General features: G+C 44.5%; 1 protein-coding gene across 2 annotated transcripts in view; it reads left to right on the top strand.

The window, feature by feature from the left end:
* Window positions 1–10,830, top strand: part of PGM1 (phosphoglucomutase 1) — a 65,770-nt gene extending 54,940 nt beyond the window's left edge. For both annotated transcript variants that reach the window (XM_027537030.1, XM_027537029.1), the window contains exons 8-11: window positions 1,516–1,651; window positions 4,465–4,648; window positions 7,517–7,651; window positions 10,163–10,830. In XM_027537030.1, the coding sequence (XP_027392831.1) occupies window positions 1,516–1,651; window positions 4,465–4,648; window positions 7,517–7,651; window positions 10,163–10,252 (545 nt within the window). In that variant the 3' untranslated portion in view covers window positions 10,253–10,830. The remainder of the gene's footprint in view (window positions 1–1,515; window positions 1,652–4,464; window positions 4,649–7,516; window positions 7,652–10,162) is intronic.
* The last annotated feature ends 7,468 nt before the right edge of the window (window positions 10,831–18,298 follow it).

Genomic DNA, 18,298 nt, shown 5'->3' with positions numbered 1-18,298 from the left:
CCACCAGGCTCCTTTGTCCATAGGATTCACCAGTCAAGAATACTGGAGCAGGTTGCCATTTCCTCCTCCAGGGGATCTTCTTGACCCAGGAATTGAACCCATGTCTCTTGTTCTTCCTGCATTGGCAGGCGGATTCTTTACCACTGTGCCACCTGGCAAGATCCCTCCGTGCATATAAAGTACATCCAAATGTGCTATTTTGTTATTTTCAGTCAAGATTTTAGCAAGGACCTCAGCAAGAGACAGATGTGCCATGGTTTGTTTAACTAAATCCTTTTTGGTTAAAGAAAGATGTCCTAGAACTGGAGTTCCTGGATCCACAAGCAGGTCAATTTTTAAGGCTTTCATATTTTTTGCCAAATTGCTCTCTAGAAGGACTATAACCTTGTTGGAAACAGCATGTTGGAATCCCATTTTCCTTATACCTTCCCTAGTATTAGGTGTTCTCATTTTTAAATCTGTGGCCATTTGTCAAACAAGTAGCAGTTTCTTATCGTGGCTTTAACTTAAATTTGTCTTCTTAAAAATAATATTATATTATTTTATATATATATAAATATTATATTAATCAGGTACCTGTATTCATTTTTTTGATGAATTGCCTATTTATATTCTTGTGGCCTATATTTCTGTTGAGGCTTTGCTTTTTCCTTAATATATAAGAGCTTTTTCTATATTGTTTTAAACATCTACTTTATTTGCAAATGTTTAAATTTTTTTTTTAGTTGGTCAATGGCCTTTTAATTTTATCCATAGTAGTTTTGCTGATAGAAATGCTAATTTTTAAGTAGACAACTAGAGAGACTTTTTCCTTTATGAATTTTGAATTTATATGTGTTTGCCATCTCTAAGATTAAAAACAGTTGTATATGTGTGTGTGTATAGGATATATGTATATATCCTAGTATTTAAAGGTTTTCAGTTTTTATATTTGAATGTATAATTCATCTGGAATTCTTTTTGGCATGGTGTTTAATGTATAACTCATCTGGAATTCTTTTTGGCATGGTATTTTATAGGGAAAAAACTGATTTTTTCCCAACTGTTTAACTAGTTATACAAAAACTACTTAAAAAGTAATCCATTCTTTCTTACAGCATTGAAGTGACACTTTTATCATTTATTCAGGTCTCATATGTGTTTGGTCTCTTTCCGGGTACTCTCTTTTGTTGCATGAACAATAATTAATTATTTTAATTATTAAAAATTCACAATGGTCATGTTCTTTTGTTTTTTCCCCCTCAAATTCATACTTCATAATTGATATATCACATTCTACCAAGTTATTCCACTGACATTTTTATTGGCATTTGCCTTAAACTTCTAAATTACTTAGGAAAGCATGAACTTTTTTTCAGTAGTTTGTGGCTTTATTCAATAAGTGGTTCCTTCTGTGTATTCAGGTTTCTCAGTAAAATTTTATGACTTTTGGTTGGATCATGTTTACCATTGAGTTTATTCTCAAGTATTTTAGAGAAGTCACACTTCTCACAGCTGCTTGCTGTCCCCCACCAGGTTCTGACCACATCCGTGAGAAAGATGGTCTCTGGGCTGTCCTTGCTTGGCTCTCCATCCTAGCCACCCGCAAACAGAGTGTGGAGGACATTCTTAAAGATCACTGGCAAAAGTATGGGCGGAATTTCTTCACCAGGTAAGCCACAGCCTGGCCAGGAACAGAGGTGGTGCGGGGAAGTGAGCAGAGAGAAATCTCACGTGTACAAATTCTTTCCTGTCTTAAGTGTTAATAAAACCTCAGTTCATTCACTTCTATCTATTGGGGATCTTTAAATCTATTGGGGATTTTTAAAACAATTCAGTTGGGGTTGAGATGAAGTCAACTTTTATGTTAGCTATAAAGAACAAGGCTTAAAAATTTTAGTTAACTTATTCAAAAGAATGAATGTTTTGTCAGCCTTTTAAATGTACCTATCAGATGGCTATGATAATAGCATTGGATTTGGATTCAGAAAAATGGATTAGAATTTTATTTCTGCCCCCTAGTAGATTGGGAAGTCATTTAACCTCTTTCTGTACTCAGTTTTCTCATTCGTAGAAATGGAAATAGCAGTCTAGCTATTGAATGGATTAAATGAAATATGAGTCTGAAAGTGTTTTATAAACTCTGAGACACTGAGAATATGGAAACTTTTTCTGAAATTATGGAAACAATTATGCTTAGTAAATCAACTTTTCTGACTCATTAAAATAGGTCCCCAAAGGCTGTGTAGTTGTCAATGCCTCTTTCATTGATTCAATAAATACTGACTGTGTACCTACTTTCGGCCAGGCACTGGGGCTTCTCAATGGACAAAATACTTGAATAGTTAGTAAGTCTTCTGTACTATACATATTTCTATTTTTAAGATGCATTAACATTTTTTCCAGTGTGCTTTTCACTAATTTCAATTTGCCTTTCCCCTAGTAAGTGTAAAAATAACAGATTTTTTCCCCTGGATCTCACTATTCTAATTATGGAAAAGAAAAATGAGAGCAAGGATATTAGATAAATTACTTATCTATAATAAATGTAAAGATATAATTTCTCTGAACTTCAGTTCCCATCTCTATAAAAATAGGTGAGTTGAGACTAGAGAATTTAAAAACTATATCACAGATTCAATGGTCCATGATCTTTGGATAGTCGAGAAAGAATTCACCCTTAAGCAACTTGGTCTCCTTAATCAGAAAACTTTTTTCAACTTTGGACAAGTTCGTTGCCATCTTCCTCCCTCAGGTTATTCTTTGGTGGAAGGTATAAGTAATATCTGCCACACAGTAGCCCTGGCAAATACAGCAAGAATCTCTACTTTCTAAGAACCAGAAAAATCTGGTAATTCAGAATAGCAGTCATGAACTCTCTAGAGCCCAGAGGATCACGAAGGCAGGATCATGTCTGTTTTTGTGCTCCATGGTATCACCAAACACCTAATTCATAGCGACATTGTATAAATATGCTTTGAATAGATAAATGAGTTAACAAGTGAACAGTAGATAGAATGGACTAAGATTAGAACAGTTTGTTCAAAGAGAGGGTCACTCTTGAATCAGTTAGAAGCCTCCATCTAAAAACTATCAACATATTTTTAGTAATCTTAAATAACTGCTAACCAAGTATTACAAAGTCCTTAGAACCTGAATCTCTGGTTAGTTAAGATTCCATTCTACCCTCCATTCATTTAACAAAAGTGTTCTTTGCATGCCTTGTTTCACATCAGCTGCAAAACAGTTATCGATTAGGCAACTGAGATTCTGAGAAATGAGGCAACTTGCCCATAGTTGGACAGTTAGTAACCAATAAAGGCTGAATTCATAGCTCCTTCTGTCTGATTCCAGAGCCCAGATTCTTTCCATTATAATACCCCTCTGTGCCTAGGATTTATAGAACATTTCCCTCAAACACCCAAAGGTCACAGATGTAAAGCACAAACACCTGGTTGTAATTTTGTGCTGTTTATCATTTTAACTGGGGGAAAGAGCTGACTTCAGGATTAAGGGGACTGCTGTCCTTGATTCATGGAATCCTGGAGCCAGAATAGTTGGCCTTAATTCCCTGGTATTTCTCATGTCTCAGAGGTGTCATCTTGCACATATATATTTGTTTCTCTATTGCAAATAAATATAGACTGTGCTATCTTGAGCCTCTAAAAAATAACTCTCTCAAGAGGGTGTGTGCCACCAGGACAAGGAAAGACACCTGTAAGAATCTTTAACCTCACAAGAAAGAAGTCAAGAACAATTCTTGGAGGAAAAATCACGGTCACAGCATTTCATTTGTAATATGCTTTGATTTTTCTCTTGGCCCATTTGCATCCACACCAGGCTGCTGTGTCAGGGTGAACACTGTGGATCAGAATCCACTCTCACTGAGCGGAGGGAGGCGTTCCAGGTGTAAAGAGTTAGGGCTTAAAAAAAGAATGAGTTAGGGCTTGGCTCCTTCATTTGGTCAGTGAAAACTTGGCCTTACTCGTGGAAGCTCCTGTGGAGACTGGAACTCTCTTTAGCCAACATCTCAGCAGCCTCAGTCAGGTCCCAGACTGGGAGCCTTCCAGCATGGATCCCAAAGAAGCTCCAGCTGTTTGGAAGAGCAGTGCCTGAGTCACGTGTGCCTTCATGCAGCCTTCTTTAGAGATAACTCTGCTTTTGTTTCTACGGGCTCTGGAGGTGGTGATTAAATGTTAGATTGCATCTCTCAAAAGCCTTTGAAGCTGCTAAGAGCTTTATTCTGTAGAAAAGCCCAAATGGGAGTTTTCTGCTCATTCAGAAGCCCCTAACCCTTTCCTGAAAACTTCCAAACGCTTCCTTTCATCCCTGGCCTGCTCCATCCCCAGAGAATGACACACTCATATTTTTGCCAGCTTCTTCTGAAGTTAGATGTTTGGGGGGAGGGCCAAACAAATGATGCAAAAAGTGCTGATATCCGTTGGTGTGATTTGAAGTCAGCCTCAACTTTGTGATTTCTCCCAGGTATGATTATGAGGAGGTGGAAGCCGAGGGCGCAAACAAAATGATGAAGGAGTTGGAGGCCCTGATTTCTGATCGCTCCTTCGTGGGGAAACAGTTTCCAGTGGGTGACAAAGTTTACACCGTGGAAAAAATTGATAACTTTGAGTACAGCGATCCGGTGGATGGAAGCATTTCAAGAAATCAGGTAGGAACAGATCTATGTGTACATGGGAGAGAGTCCTTGGAGCTTGGTCTCTGAAATCTCAAGAGAAAAAAGAAAAAGTTTTCTTGGTCATTTGTCTTTTGCTGCCCTGTTTTCTCAAGTGACTTTCTGCTGAGTCACAGATGATTTGCACGGGTACTTGTAGGTAAAATGGTTTCTGCCCTAATTCTACGCTCACCCCTATGCCCTCATTCTAGGATGCTTACTCTAGACTCCAGAAGGACTTTTACATTCTCCAGAATTCTATGTAAGAGGTCATGTCGAATGTGAGCACAGAAAAGAGCCCTAGAATCTTAAAAAGATGCAGAGCTGCTGCCTTCGATCTCAACCTCCTCCCTCTCTCTCAAGAGACTGTAGCAGAATGCCAGCATGGCATGAGAGTGATCTCTTTATAGATATTTCTGTGATCTATTCTAATTTCTAAAAAGGAAGAAAAAAACAGACAAGCCATTTGTGAACTTAGAAACGTTCACTGTTATCACCTGCAGCACATGACTTGAAGCTGACCCTAACATAGCAGTGTACATCACAGTGGAGACCCCGAAAATGTCCGGATGGAGACAGAGTTGTTAGGGCTTCCCTCACTGGGTGCTGGGCACCCAGGGTGCGGCCTTGTCAGCTTTTCTCCAGGCTTCTCACAAACACCCGGGCCCAGGCTCCTCTCTCTTTGGTTCTGTTGTTATTGTCACAGAATGGACTCAGAATTTAGAAACAGAGGGATTTCCCTGGTGGTCCAGTGGTTAAGACTTCACCTTCCAATGCAAGGGATGAGGATTCAATAAGATCCCACATGCCTCATGGCCAAAAAACATAAAACAGGAACAATATTGTAACAAATTCAATAAAGACTTTAAAAATGGTCCACATTAAAAAAAAATTTTTTTTAAAGATAGAAACAGAGATGATTAAGAGGGAGATAAGACTCTGCTATAGCTTTCCAATTAGCTTTTTTTTCTGATCCAGATTTTTGGCCTGGTCCTTCTCAAGGCATCCAGCACGCTTTGAAGGAGTTGGGCTGCAGGGTTTATTTGAAGTCTCTCTTTGGAGAGCAGGTAGTGGATGGGTGAATGGAGCCTGGCCACAGTGACCCTTGGTGCCTGGAGTATCCCTTTCTCAAAATGTTGGCCCCGTAGTTCTTTCTCCTTATGCCTTTTCACCATCTGGGAGAACTTTGGGTCCAGTCTGGATGATTGTAAATGATGTCTGAGCTAATTAGAAAAAGAGAGGCCTGGGGTGGGGGTGTAGGAAAGGGGAGGGTGGAGCCCAGGGCACGGCAGAGCAGAGCAGAAGTTTTTGTGGTGAAGCCTTCAAAGAGAGAACAGACCTTTAGGAGAAGTAACCCCCAACTCTGCACTGCATCCCACGTCTGCCAGGAGTGAGGTGTGCGTGGGAGGGCCATTGGCGTGGGCACAGTCCCTGCTCTCTGCGCTCTAAGGAAGTCAGCAGCTCCACGATCTATAAGCAGAAAAACCAGGGAGGAGGGAAAATCTGAAGTAGATACAGCATCTACAATCAAGTGGAAAGAACGTAGAAGCTTCAGGTTGAGGCTGTGGGGAAGGAGACCAACTCTGGTATATGCCTAGAAAGCAAGAAATGGGAAATGGATATTAACTGTGTCCTTCCCACATTGACTAACTGGGAAGGTCCTCTGGGGTTTTCACCTGCCGTCTCCACTGCTGAGTGGCACGATGAAACACTGGATGGGATTGGGTGACAAATAGTAGATGAGAGGTAGTATCTTTCCTTTTGGTTGATCATCAGCTTCACACAAACTTCTTTCTGTGGAAGAACTGACATACTTAGCAAGACTGAAGGGTCTTCAAGTAACTGTCTCACCCAGCCTTCTTACCTCAAGAGTCCCCATCCTTTTTCCCCTGAATCAAGATTATTGAGGACAAGAGATGCGGCCAGAGAGGGAAGAGAGAGGGCTGGGGAGAGAGAGACTGGGGTTGGCATTGCACCCACGTGGACCCTGCTTTGAATCACCAGGTGTTGGTGGAGACTGACCACTGGATCCTGCTCAATAGGTTGGAATAGCTGGCCTCAACTATTTGGGGCACCTGGCTCCCTGACCTCTTTTTGAGGCTGTCTATGAGGATTTTGCAAAGAGCCCATCCTCTGGTCCACTTGAAATTTCATCTGCTCTGGTTTCAGCCCATTCTGATCATGTTTCCCTCCTGATCTGGACATTGACTCTCTGTATCTAGCAGCTTGTTTGTTTTCTTCTTTCTTTTTATAAATTTATTTATTTTTCAGTTGGAAGATAATTGCTTTACAATGTTGTGTTGGTTTCTGCCATACATTAACAGGAATCATCCATAGGTATACACATGTCCACTCCCTCTTAAACCTCCCTCTCATCTCCCACTCCATCCCACCCCTTTAGTTTGTCACAGAGCACCAGGTTTGAGCTCCCTGCATCATACAACAAATTCCCACTGGCTATCTAATTTTACATATGGTAATGTATATGTTTCCATGCTACTCTTTCAATTCGTCCCACCCTCTCCATCTACCACAGCTTATTTATTTACTTATTTATTAAGCTTCAAACTGGAATGGCTAGCCCAAAGATCACAGGGAAGTGGGATGAGAAGGCCAATGTTGTGTCCGCCAGCCTCCCCAGGATCCGGTCTCCCACCTGATCCTGGAGATGCTTCTCCTCCATAAGCCAGCCCCCATTGGCTGGATGCAGTGACAGGCTGACCAAAGGCAGGCCCATGGGGCTCAACTGAGGCTGTTTCTCAAGATCCTATGATTGATCAAGAATGGATGAAGCTAGATCTCCAAATGGGCCCCTCAAAATTTTCTAGCCTTCACTCTCCCTTCTAACGCTGTTATCTTTCCCAGGGCTTGCGGCTCCTTTTTGCAGATGGTTCTCGCATCATCTTTCGACTGAGCGGCACTGGGAGCGCGGGCGCCACCATCCGACTGTACATCGACAGCTATGAGAAGGATCTTGCCAAGATCTACCAGGACCCCCAGGTAATGCCCGAGCCCTGAGCCCTGGCTGGTACTTTCTGTTGGAGGAGGGATAGTGGTTCCATTTCACCTGCATCCTCACAGCTCATCTCTCAAATGATCCAACGGGGGGGCTCTCTTTCCTTCATGTCTCCTTCAGAAAACAAAAATAGCTATCAATTATCTGAGCATTTTATATTTGTCAAGCTCTGTTTGAAAACATTATCCAAATTGGTACACTCATTTCATTCTCAAATCTCTTATTCTTATCTATTAATATCCCTACTACAGATAAGGCAACAGAGGCTCAGAAAGGTTAAGCAGTAGTTAAAAGGTTCACATGCCTGGTAAGTGGCAGATTCAAGAGAACTAAACTTTCAATCAGCCCCAGTCTGGTGCTCTGATCTGTTGGTGATTATTTGCCACTTTGCTAGGTCTCGTCACCTCCCCTGGAAGAACACACACTGATTCCAGATTTGGTCCAGGGTACAGGGTAGGGAGGGCTGGGGTAGTGGGTAGGGAAAGCTAGAGTAGGGGTTAGCAAAGGAAAGACTGTTTCATGACCCAGAAAGAAAGGTCTTTATGGGAGAGTGGACTTGCAACTTGTGTTTTGGGTTCCCAGCCCCACCCAGAGTGTCTCCAGGAGTATGTCAGAGTGAGGAGGGACCCTGGGAGCCAGGGATAATGACTTGGAGGACAGTCATCATCCTTGTTCCTTGTCTTAGGAACTGCTCCCCAACCAGAGTTCCAGAGCCAAAACCAGTTTAGGAAGTATAGAGGTGGGTTAGCCCCTTGGCAGCTCACAACACACACTGTGCCTTAAAGCTCTGAGTGGACTTGCAGTACAGATGCCTGTTTAAATAGTGTTCACCATGCCTGTTTTCCCACAAAGCTTTTTCCTTCTAACACCTGATTAGAATCCTGTGAAATTCATTTGAAAACCCCTGGCATAGTGCTTTTGAGCATCCATTTTGGAATTAGATCTTGTTTTAAATTCAGTTCCTGCCAGTTAATACCTGTGTGTCCTTGGGTAAGTCTTTTTAATGTTCTGAGCTTTGGTTTCTTTGTCTGTAAAATGGCAGAATGCAACTTACCTCAATGTTATAGGAATTTAAGGAGATAATGAATGCAAAGTTCAGAATATTGTGGCTGACATATGGGATTAGCTTTTGAGAAAAAGTGGCTCTTACAGTTGTTTTTACTACAAAAAGAGAGAAATGGAAGGATCCTTCACTTTCTCAGATTTTCCAGTGGCCGGGCACCAGTTTCGGTTATTGCCACATCCCTGTGGTGTTGAGACATCCCTAAAACTAAAATCAAAAACAATGGTATCTACCTTGTAGACCCACAGAATAATAGAGCAAGAGCAAGAAAGGAAGTTGTGCTTCTCTGTCTTAATACCTGACACATGGCAGGTACAAAGAATGAATGAAAGATGTTTCATCTGAACTGTAGTCCTTAGGAGATGGGAGGGCATTGAAGGATGTAGGGTGCCCACATGCCCAGGGGCACCTTCTTTCCAGGTGGGAACTTGCCTTCTCCTGCTCTGGAGCTGCTGGCACTCAGCCTCAGCACTTCACTGGGGCTGTTGGAGCCTCCAGGGGAGTGGCAAGTGGTATGTGAACCTGTGCAGTGGTTCTCCAGCTTTCTTCTAGGTGTAATGAGTTGGTGGAGATTTAGGTGAGGGAAAGCAACAGTGGGCAATAGAACATGAACTACTCTTGGCTTTGCCCTTGAATCACCAGGTCAACTCACTTCACTTCTTTGGGTATCAGTTTCCTCATCTATAAAATGAGCAGTTCAACTAGATACATAGTTTTCTTTTTTCATATTAAAATCTTTATTTATCTAAGCAACAGCAGAATTCATTTTTTTTTTTAACTTAAGTGAGAAGTTGGAGAAGAAAATGGCAACCCACTCCAGTACTCTTGCCTGGAGAATTCTGGGGACAGAGAAGCCTGGCGGGCTACAGTCCTCAGGGTCACAAAGAGTCGGACATGACCGAGCGACTAACTTTCACTTTTTTTTTTCAAGTGAGAAGTAGGTGGGGGTGGTGATGTTGTTGTGTTTTGGAACGATATTTTTGGGTAGAGTGTGGGAAACAAATTGGAGGATGCAGAAGCTGATGTGGAAGCACAGTTGTTCCAGGTAAAAGGGAGGGCTTGGTTTAGCGAGAGCTCTGGCACTGGGATTGGGAGAACTGGGTGACCTAGAAGGTTGGTCACTTAGGATGCTGGGGGTTCAACAATGGGAATATGAGAGAAAGAGGTGTCAAGATCAACTCTTAAAAGTTTATTTGCTAAATACGATAGACTGTGGTGTCACATTGTTGAAACAGGGAATGCTGGAACTAGGTTTCTTTTGTGGGGAAAGAACCATGTCTTTGTTTTTAGACTTAGAGAGTTTGAGGAGCCTTGGGGATATCAGAGTACACAGATGAGGGTTTGGAGCTCAGAGGCCAAGTCAGGGCTGGAGCTCTGGATCTGTCTCTAGAGAAAGTGGTAGCAAAGATTGTTCTCTTTGTGTCTCCCTCAGGTCATGTTGGCCCCCCTTATTTCCATTGCCCTGAAGGTGTCCCAGCTCCAGGAAAAGACGGGACGCACGGCACCCACTGTCATCACCTAAGAAGACAGGCCAGATGTGGTACGTCCCTCCACCCCAGGCCCTCCAAGTCATCTGATTGAAGAGCACAGACAGAAACAAAGCGTATTCACCCAGGCTTTTTAGGATTTGGTTTTTCCACTAACCAGTTGTTGACAAATGGTACTATTCCAAGGCTCTGCCAATTGATATGCCTGCAGGAGCCATGTGGGGAAGAGAAAGGAAAGAACCCAGGCGCTTATGCTGCTGTCGGTTCCTTTTCGTGCCCTTGTGCGCTGCTGCTGTGTGGGTGTTTGTCTCCTTAGCACCGGGTCCTGTTTACACTACACTGGAAGATGGAGGTTGAGCATCAGTTTATGAGGCCAATGTCCATCCTTAGGATCTGCCCCATGATATGACAGTGAGAATTCCTTTCTCCTTGGTGAGCCTTTCCCTCATTTAATGTTTACATGTCATCTAGGAAAACGCAGTTTCTGGTGCCTTCTCTCCAATTAGCTCTTTCTTCAGAGTGAGACGTACTTGTCTACAGATTTCTCTCATTTTGCAGCATAGTCCCATTCACACAAGTATTTTGGGATATTAAAGCAAAATAAGGTACCATGTCTTGGTGTGTCTTTTTTCTTACAAAATGCTCTTTTGATTTCAGAAAGAAACCAGATTTTTTTTTTTTTTTTTTTAAGAGGGGGAGGGTGGTATTGTATTTTGTTTGGATGTCCTAGCTAGGGAAAAAATGTTCTCTGCGCTAGGTTTAAAATTAGACTCAAGAACTGTAATTTCAAATCTTAGCAGGGTCAACCAAACCCTGACTCCTTCCGTGGTGGATAAATTAAGCTCAACATGGTTAACTTGGAACAAGGGGAAGGAAGAGAGTGTTCAGGAGATCTTAAATAGCAAAGACTGCCTCGTGCCCTGGGTGCAGAGATGCCACGCTGCCTGTTGAGGGGACAGGCAGAACTCTCGGAATCTCAGAGCAGGATTACCAGCATTTGGCTGGAAATCTTGAGCTCATTGGCATCTTATTCCTCTTAGAACATTTACATTCAGCCCCTGAGTGCAACTTAGTAGTTAAAAGCATAGTTTTGGGAGCCAACAGACCTGAGTTTGAATCTCACTTGAAACCTTGAATGACCTTTGAGTATCATTCTCCTTACCTTTAAAATGGGCTTGAAACCTAGTTCTAACTTTGCAGGCCACTGAGAGCATAAACAGTGGATCTGTGAAAAGCTGGGGCAGGGTGTCTCATTCACAGTAGGTTGTCCAACAAGTGGGAACTAGGATTGTGCCTACACTATTCTTTCTAGACTTTAAAGTATAGGGAAAACATAAACTATAATCGAAATATTTGAAATGCATTTTGTGGTCTGGAAGACACTTCTCGCAAAGCCACCTTGCTGTACAGAGAGCAAGAGAGGCAGCCCAGCTCTGCACCCCTGCCCCACCCAGGGTGGAATTCCCATCCCAGGCAGCAGGGCCTTTACCTGGGGTAAGATTTCCAGTGTTACCATTTAACAAGGGTGTCCAGCTCAGCAAACAGAACTGAGCTTTGATAATGATGAGATGGAGAGGAGTAATTATTGAACATCAATTAATCCTACTCCAGGCACTGTACTCAGTGCTTTCCATATACTCTGTAAGTGCTGCCAATAACCCTACGATGTAAGTACTTTAAATTTTCCCACTTTACAGGTGAGGTTCAGCTGTTGTCCAAGCTCACACCACTGGAGAAGCATGGCATGGTCCCAGGCAGGGAAGCCTCTGGTACTGACTGGCTACTTCTGAACTACTTCTAACAGGTGGAAGAAAAGCATGCAAATGCCCCCATGTTTTACTTATTAAAAGGTTTCGCTGTGTGCCTTGGGTGCCAGAGACTGTTAGTTTTGGCGTTGTTGCCTAGCACCCCCACACCCACCCCCGCCCCCCGATCTTGAAACCTGAGTGTATCAGTCAGCCAGGAAACACACACTGCCCCATTGAGTGTGAGATGCCTTGGGAAGGAAAGGATGTGTGACACATAGTTACTGCCCTCCAGCTGCCTTGGAGACAGGCTGGGGGAATGAAGTCCCACACAGAGAGAAGGCTGTGTAGGATAAGTGCCTTAGGGACTGTGTAGGCAACACAGGCTGTTAGAACCAAAGTTTCCAAGTGCCTAGACACTGGGCTAGATGCTTTCTAGTAACCCTCCAAGTGAGACATGCTTCTGCCCCCTTTAGAGCTGAGACAACTGTAGCTCAACGGAAGCTTAAGCAATCTGCCCCAGGTTTTCAGATACCATGTGGCAGAAGTGGAATATTGACCCCGAGTCTTGCTCGCTTTCCATGAGCCTTTTTTGCCTCCCCATCTGTTGAATCAGCTTCAGACAGTTCAGGCCTGTGGCCCCTGGAACAGTTTCAAGAATTTCTTCCTCATCCTTGATCATAATTTAGCTGCTTTCCCTAATCCACTTGGCTGCAGCTTTGGGAGCTGATGGCTCAAGGGGGAAAGAGGAAGGTGGCCGGGGCCACGAGGCAGTGGGAGTGGGCAGGGATATGGGCTGCCCTTCCTCCCTCTGTGGCTTCCAGAGAGACACCCCCACACATGTGCCCCCAGGAGTGCCAAGAGACGGAGCCCTGAGAGACTGGCCAGCAGCGCACAGCCAAGCTTCCCCGCCCCCAGGACCGATGCGGTCTGTGAGTCAGCCCTGTTTTCTTTGGGGCATGGTGAGGATTGCAGTGAGAAAACTGGGTTTGAACTGTCTGGGACCCAACTCTGAAATTTCACTTTTCCCCTCCCTCTTGACATTTAGCTCTCATCTCAGAAAAGCAGATTCCTGTTCAGAGATGTTCCTCAGGCCCAGGAAATGGCCAGGCTTTCAGGGGGTGGGCCCTGCCTCCTGGAGAATGACAGCAAAGACCGAGTTCCCAGCAGTGCCAGCGAGGCCAGCTCTGGGGCCTGGGTCCCTCTGCCTCCTCGGCCCCAGAGTTCATCCATGCTGCTTCTGCTGCATTTCCTGTTGACTTATCAGACAGAAATTGACCTACTGTGTAAGAATCTTCCAGAAAACATAATGTATGAGAGATATACCCCTCATGTTTGTCTGTTCTGAACCCGCAGCAAGAGGAGATGGATATAAGAGACAGCAGCTATCATGCACAGAATCATTGTATCCTACCTGGGTTACAACAGAGGACCCCTCATGGCCTCTTGCCTTCATCTTGTCCCTTCTCATCCAGCATTTTCATCACCATTAAATGTTTTTCAAATGCTGAAGTCCCAGTGCATTTGAGTGGCCTACAAGATTATGCAAACCTGCCTGCCACTTACCCCCCGACCCCCACCCTTCATTTGACTTCTTTCTGATGTTGGATGCTTCAGGAATGAAACCACCTGCTGTTCTCTGGAAATGCTGTGCTGTCTTGCCTCCAGGCCTTCAGACCTGCTCTTTTTTGCCTGCATTATCTTCCTCCGCCACCCTCCTCTCCCCCATATTCCCCACCTACTACTCCTTCCTCAGGCTTCGATTTAAATACCATCTTCTTCAAGAAGTTTTTCCTGGGCTTGGGAGCTTTTTCTAGTGTTCCTGCGGCAGCGCCCTCTTCATGGCACTTATCATACCCTATGCTAACGGCCTGTATACCTTCCATTTCTCCTACTGTCCTGGAAACCCCGGAAGGCAGGGACTGCCTTTTTCACCAGTGTTCGGCCCAAATGATAGAGAATCTGCCTGCAATGTGGGAGACCCAGGTTCGATCCCTGGGTCGGGAAGATCCACTGGAGATGGGAATGGCTACCCACAGCAGTTTTCTTGTCTGGAGGATCCCATGGACAGAGGAGCCCGGCGGGCTACAAAGTTGGTGAGTTGACCAACTTTGACAGTTAGTGACTGGCTCACCAAGAACTCATAAAGCTTTAGAGGCTGCAGGTGAGAAGTACTCAGGACAGAGGGTCAACGTGGACCCTGGTAGGGGATGGGAAATATATCATGGTCACTTTGAATAAAACTAGATTTACATGTTTTGGAGGAGGAAATAGCAACTCACTCCAGCAACTCACTCCAGTATTCCTGCCTGGAAAATCCAAAGGACAGAGGAGCCTGGCAGGCTACAGTCACGGGTTCACAAAGAGTCAGACATGACCGAAGTGACATCACACACACAGATTTACGTGTTAAAAGTATTTTATCTCCATTGCTACAAAAGTTAGTTATGGGGACTTATAAGACGCCGTGCTCCTGATTCAGGGACCTGGATTCAGTCCCTGATCAGGGAGCTAGATTCCACCTGCAGCAGCAAAGACCTGGCGTAGCCAAATAAATTTTCTTTAAAAAAGTTAATTGCAGGTGTAACTGAAGGAGGGTTCTATTAATACCAATGTAGCCTGAAAATAGAAAGGAGTCATTTTTCTTTAAGGAGTAGACTCGACAAAGGCAGGCGCAAGACCAAACTCCCCCAACCTCCCAGCAAGTTCTTAGAAGGGAAGCCATGATGGGAACAGGCACGCGGCTGGCCCTGGGCCTCACGCTGGCGGGCACACAGCGTGTACTTCTGGGAGACTGAGTGACTCTCCTCCATTTCTATTATGAGAAGCAAGAAGCAGTCCCACAAACTTGACATGTCATTATCCAAAAGAAGGGAGGTTACTGCCAGCAAGAGTATGTCTCATGTCTGTCTGTTGGTCCTGTGGGAAGTTTTGAGGGCTTTGGCTCTGTTTTTACCAAATGTGAAAACTGTACCTAAATACATTAAGTTGGATTTGTGGGTGAAGGATAATAACTATTTTTCCCAAAGCATGTCTTTCATGATTCAGAGTGCCACTCTCCAGTTGACAGAAGGGCTAGTCAAGAGTACCAATCATTTGCTTTTCATGGCAGCATTGTTTCATAAACACTCTCATAAAAGCTCGGTCTCCACTGGTTTCTGACTTCATTTCTGTACTTTAATAGAGAGCTATTATTATTCCAGATAAAGAAATGGAAACTTTGAGAGTTCTCGTGCCCTGTGCAGAGTCTCACAATCACAATGAAGGAGAAAGCTGGTGCACCATCTCCACCCACCCTTGGTGTCTGGGATGCTCTCTTTGGTTTACCACTGCTGTGTAACAAAGCCCCAAAGCTAGTGCTGTTAAACTGGCAGGGACAGCAAGGAGATCAAACCAGTCAATCTGAAAGGAAAGTGACCCTGAATATTCATTGAAAGAACTGTTGCTGAAGCTGAAGCTGCAATACTTTGGCCACCTGATACAAAGAGCCAACTCATTGGAAAAGACCCCCATGCTGGGAAAGATTGAAGGCAAAAGGAGAAGGGGCCACAGAGGATGAGATGATCAGATAGCATCACTGACTCAATGGACATGAATTTGAGCAAACACTGGGAGATAGTGAAGAACAGGGGAGCCTGGTGTACTACAGTTCATAGCGTCACAAAGAGTTGCACATGACTTAGTGATGGAACAACAACAAGGCTCACAGATTCTGGGGGTCAGGAAAGCAGACAGGGTACAGAGGAGATAGTTTATCTCTGCTCCACCGAGTCTGAGCCCTCACCCGGGAAGGCTGGAGCAGCTAGGAATGACTCATGGGCTAGGGGCAGGAATCATCCAGAGCCTCTCACACTTGAAGGCTGGGTTCAGCTGGGAATGTCGGCAGCTTGGCCTACACACCATCTCTGTATAGCTTGCTTTCCTCGCAATCTGGTGCTGGCTTCCAGAGGATGCTGCTCGAGAGCAGATGTGTCACGAGAGCTGGGCAGAAGCTGGGTCTCCTTTCGTACCCAGCTTCAGGAGTCAGGCAGCATCACTTCTGCTACATCCAATTGGTGATGACCCACTCACTCAGGCCAGCCCAGATTCTAGGGATGGGGCATCACACCTACCTCTTCTTGGAGGAGGGGCAAGGTCATATTGCATGTGGCTGGAAGCTCTATAGCTATCTTCTGGAAAACACAGTCTGTCACAATGCTGGGATTAGTATTTTCCCCCACTAAAAATACCATTCTGAGTCAGATGGGCAGGAGAATGAATTTAATCTTGAAATTATTTTTGCTGAGAGCATCCATTTGTCAATTTTCCAAGTATAGACATGTGCTATTGTTTCATGTTCCCAGGCCCATGGCGGACACATTGTACATCTAATCAACTGCAGTACTATTTCTACTAAGTCCAGACAGGGCCCCAGACACCTCAGTACAATGCACTGGACAAGAAATATGTATCAGTGGTAGTGAGAATGTCACTGAAAACTTATTCGCTACTTCTGAGAAATATACAAATGTTTAACTAACATGTGTGGGTATGAAAGCCTTTTTGAATATAGACCAGTCAATCTGTCAATTGACGCCCAATATGGAGAAAATTAGTAGTTACTGCTGAATGAGACTACTCCAAAATCATGACTGCAAAACATATTAGTAAAATAATTGTGCTGATGTTTTTTAAACTCAGTAGTGAATTAAAGTTTGATTTCACTAATTTAAGATCATGGTCCCAGCTATTTTCTACACTTTGGCTTTTTCCATCTGCCACTTTTTTTTCCATCTGGCACTTTGAGGCCTCACCTGTAGGAGTCTTCTGAATCTGACTCCACAACAGTATTGTCAAATAGGTAGATTTGCAGTAAACATGACATACAGCAATCAGATTATTTCCCCAAATTGTGTAAGTCACTACTACTTATATATTTTGACCACCTTTTCAGTACCAGATACCATTTAACCACTTTATATATGCCATATCATTGAATCCTTATCAGAATCCTAAAGGTGAGCATTCATTATTAGCTCTAGCTTTTGTAGGGCTTCCCTGGTGGGTCAGACAGTAAAGAATCTGCCTGTAATGCAGGAGACCCAGGTTCGATCCCTGGGTCAGGAAAATCCCCCGATGAAGGGAATGGCTACCCACTCCAGTATTCTTGCCTGGAGAATTCCAGGGACAGAAGAGCCTGGCCGGCTACAGTCCATGGGATTGCAAAGAGTCAGACACAACTGAAGCAACTTAGCACACACAGATGTAATGCATTTAATAGCTATATTGAGCCTATGCTATGTGCCGGCCACCGCTCTATACTAGAGATCACGTGCTGGTCAAGAACAAAGTCATTAAACCAACAATGACAATTCCCCATGACGGGCACTAGGGGAAGGTATATGTGCATCGACAGCTGTGGGAATGGTGGGTCCAGGGTGCCTGCACACGGCACACAGCCCAGGGCCAGAATCAGCTTCCACCCAGAGCTGTTAGCAAAACACATCTCCATATGTGAGCTCACGGGGCCCACTGTCTCCCTCCGTGACACCTTGAGTGTCTGGCTCGGAAGCATGCCATGGCTGTGGTTATTCTCCTGGTCTGTCAGGGCTGTCAAGGTCCTGCCTTTGTCTCTTAGGACAGCGGATGGGTATGTAGCAAAGGGCAAATTTGCCTGCTCACTCCCTTAGTGTTCCTGGACTGCTAGTGGTTTTATTTCCTTCACAGAGATGCTGTGTTGGACCTGTTTCTCTAAGTCAGATATTTATTTGAAGGACTTCCTGGTGGCTCAGACAGTAAAGAATTTGCCTGTAATGCAGGAGACCCAGGTTCGATCCCTGGGTCAGGAAAATCCCCTGATGAAGGGAATGGCTACCCACTCCAGTATTCTTGCCTGGAGAAGTCCATGGACAGAGGAGCCTGGTGGGTTGCAAAGAGTCGACATGACCGGGTAACAAACACTCTAAGAACTCAGCGCTACCATTCTACGTTGCCAGCCTCACTGCCCCGGGCCATGGTGTGGGAAGGAATTCAGGTTTCTGGAGCCCTCTCATGCACTTCTCAATTTGGGGTGGAGTCATGAGAGCCTCCCACACCTACTCTCTGACTCGGGCCTGGTCAGCAAGAGGGCACAGGTGCTCTGTGTTAGGAGGTACCCAGGCTCCACAGGCCACATCACCTCCCCATGAGATGTCACAGACTGGGATGAAGACCAACCCAGAGCCTGTCCTGGTTCTCATCTCCTTTTCTCCTGTTCCCTCTGTCCTGGTCCAGGAATGCAGGGTCAGGGCAAACTGAGAAGGCATAGTGGATGTGGGGTCATGCCAGAACATAGGCTCTCAAAGCCAGGCTGGGCCT

The sequence above is a fragment of the Bos indicus x Bos taurus genome, chromosome 3 (genome assembly GCF_003369695.1).
Source record: "Bos indicus x Bos taurus breed Angus x Brahman F1 hybrid chromosome 3, Bos_hybrid_MaternalHap_v2.0, whole genome shotgun sequence".
NCBI lineage: Eukaryota > Metazoa > Chordata > Mammalia > Artiodactyla > Bovidae > Bos > Bos indicus x Bos taurus.
The sequence above is the reverse complement of the archived record's forward strand: the minus strand, read 5'-3'. Positions and strand labels throughout refer to the sequence as shown.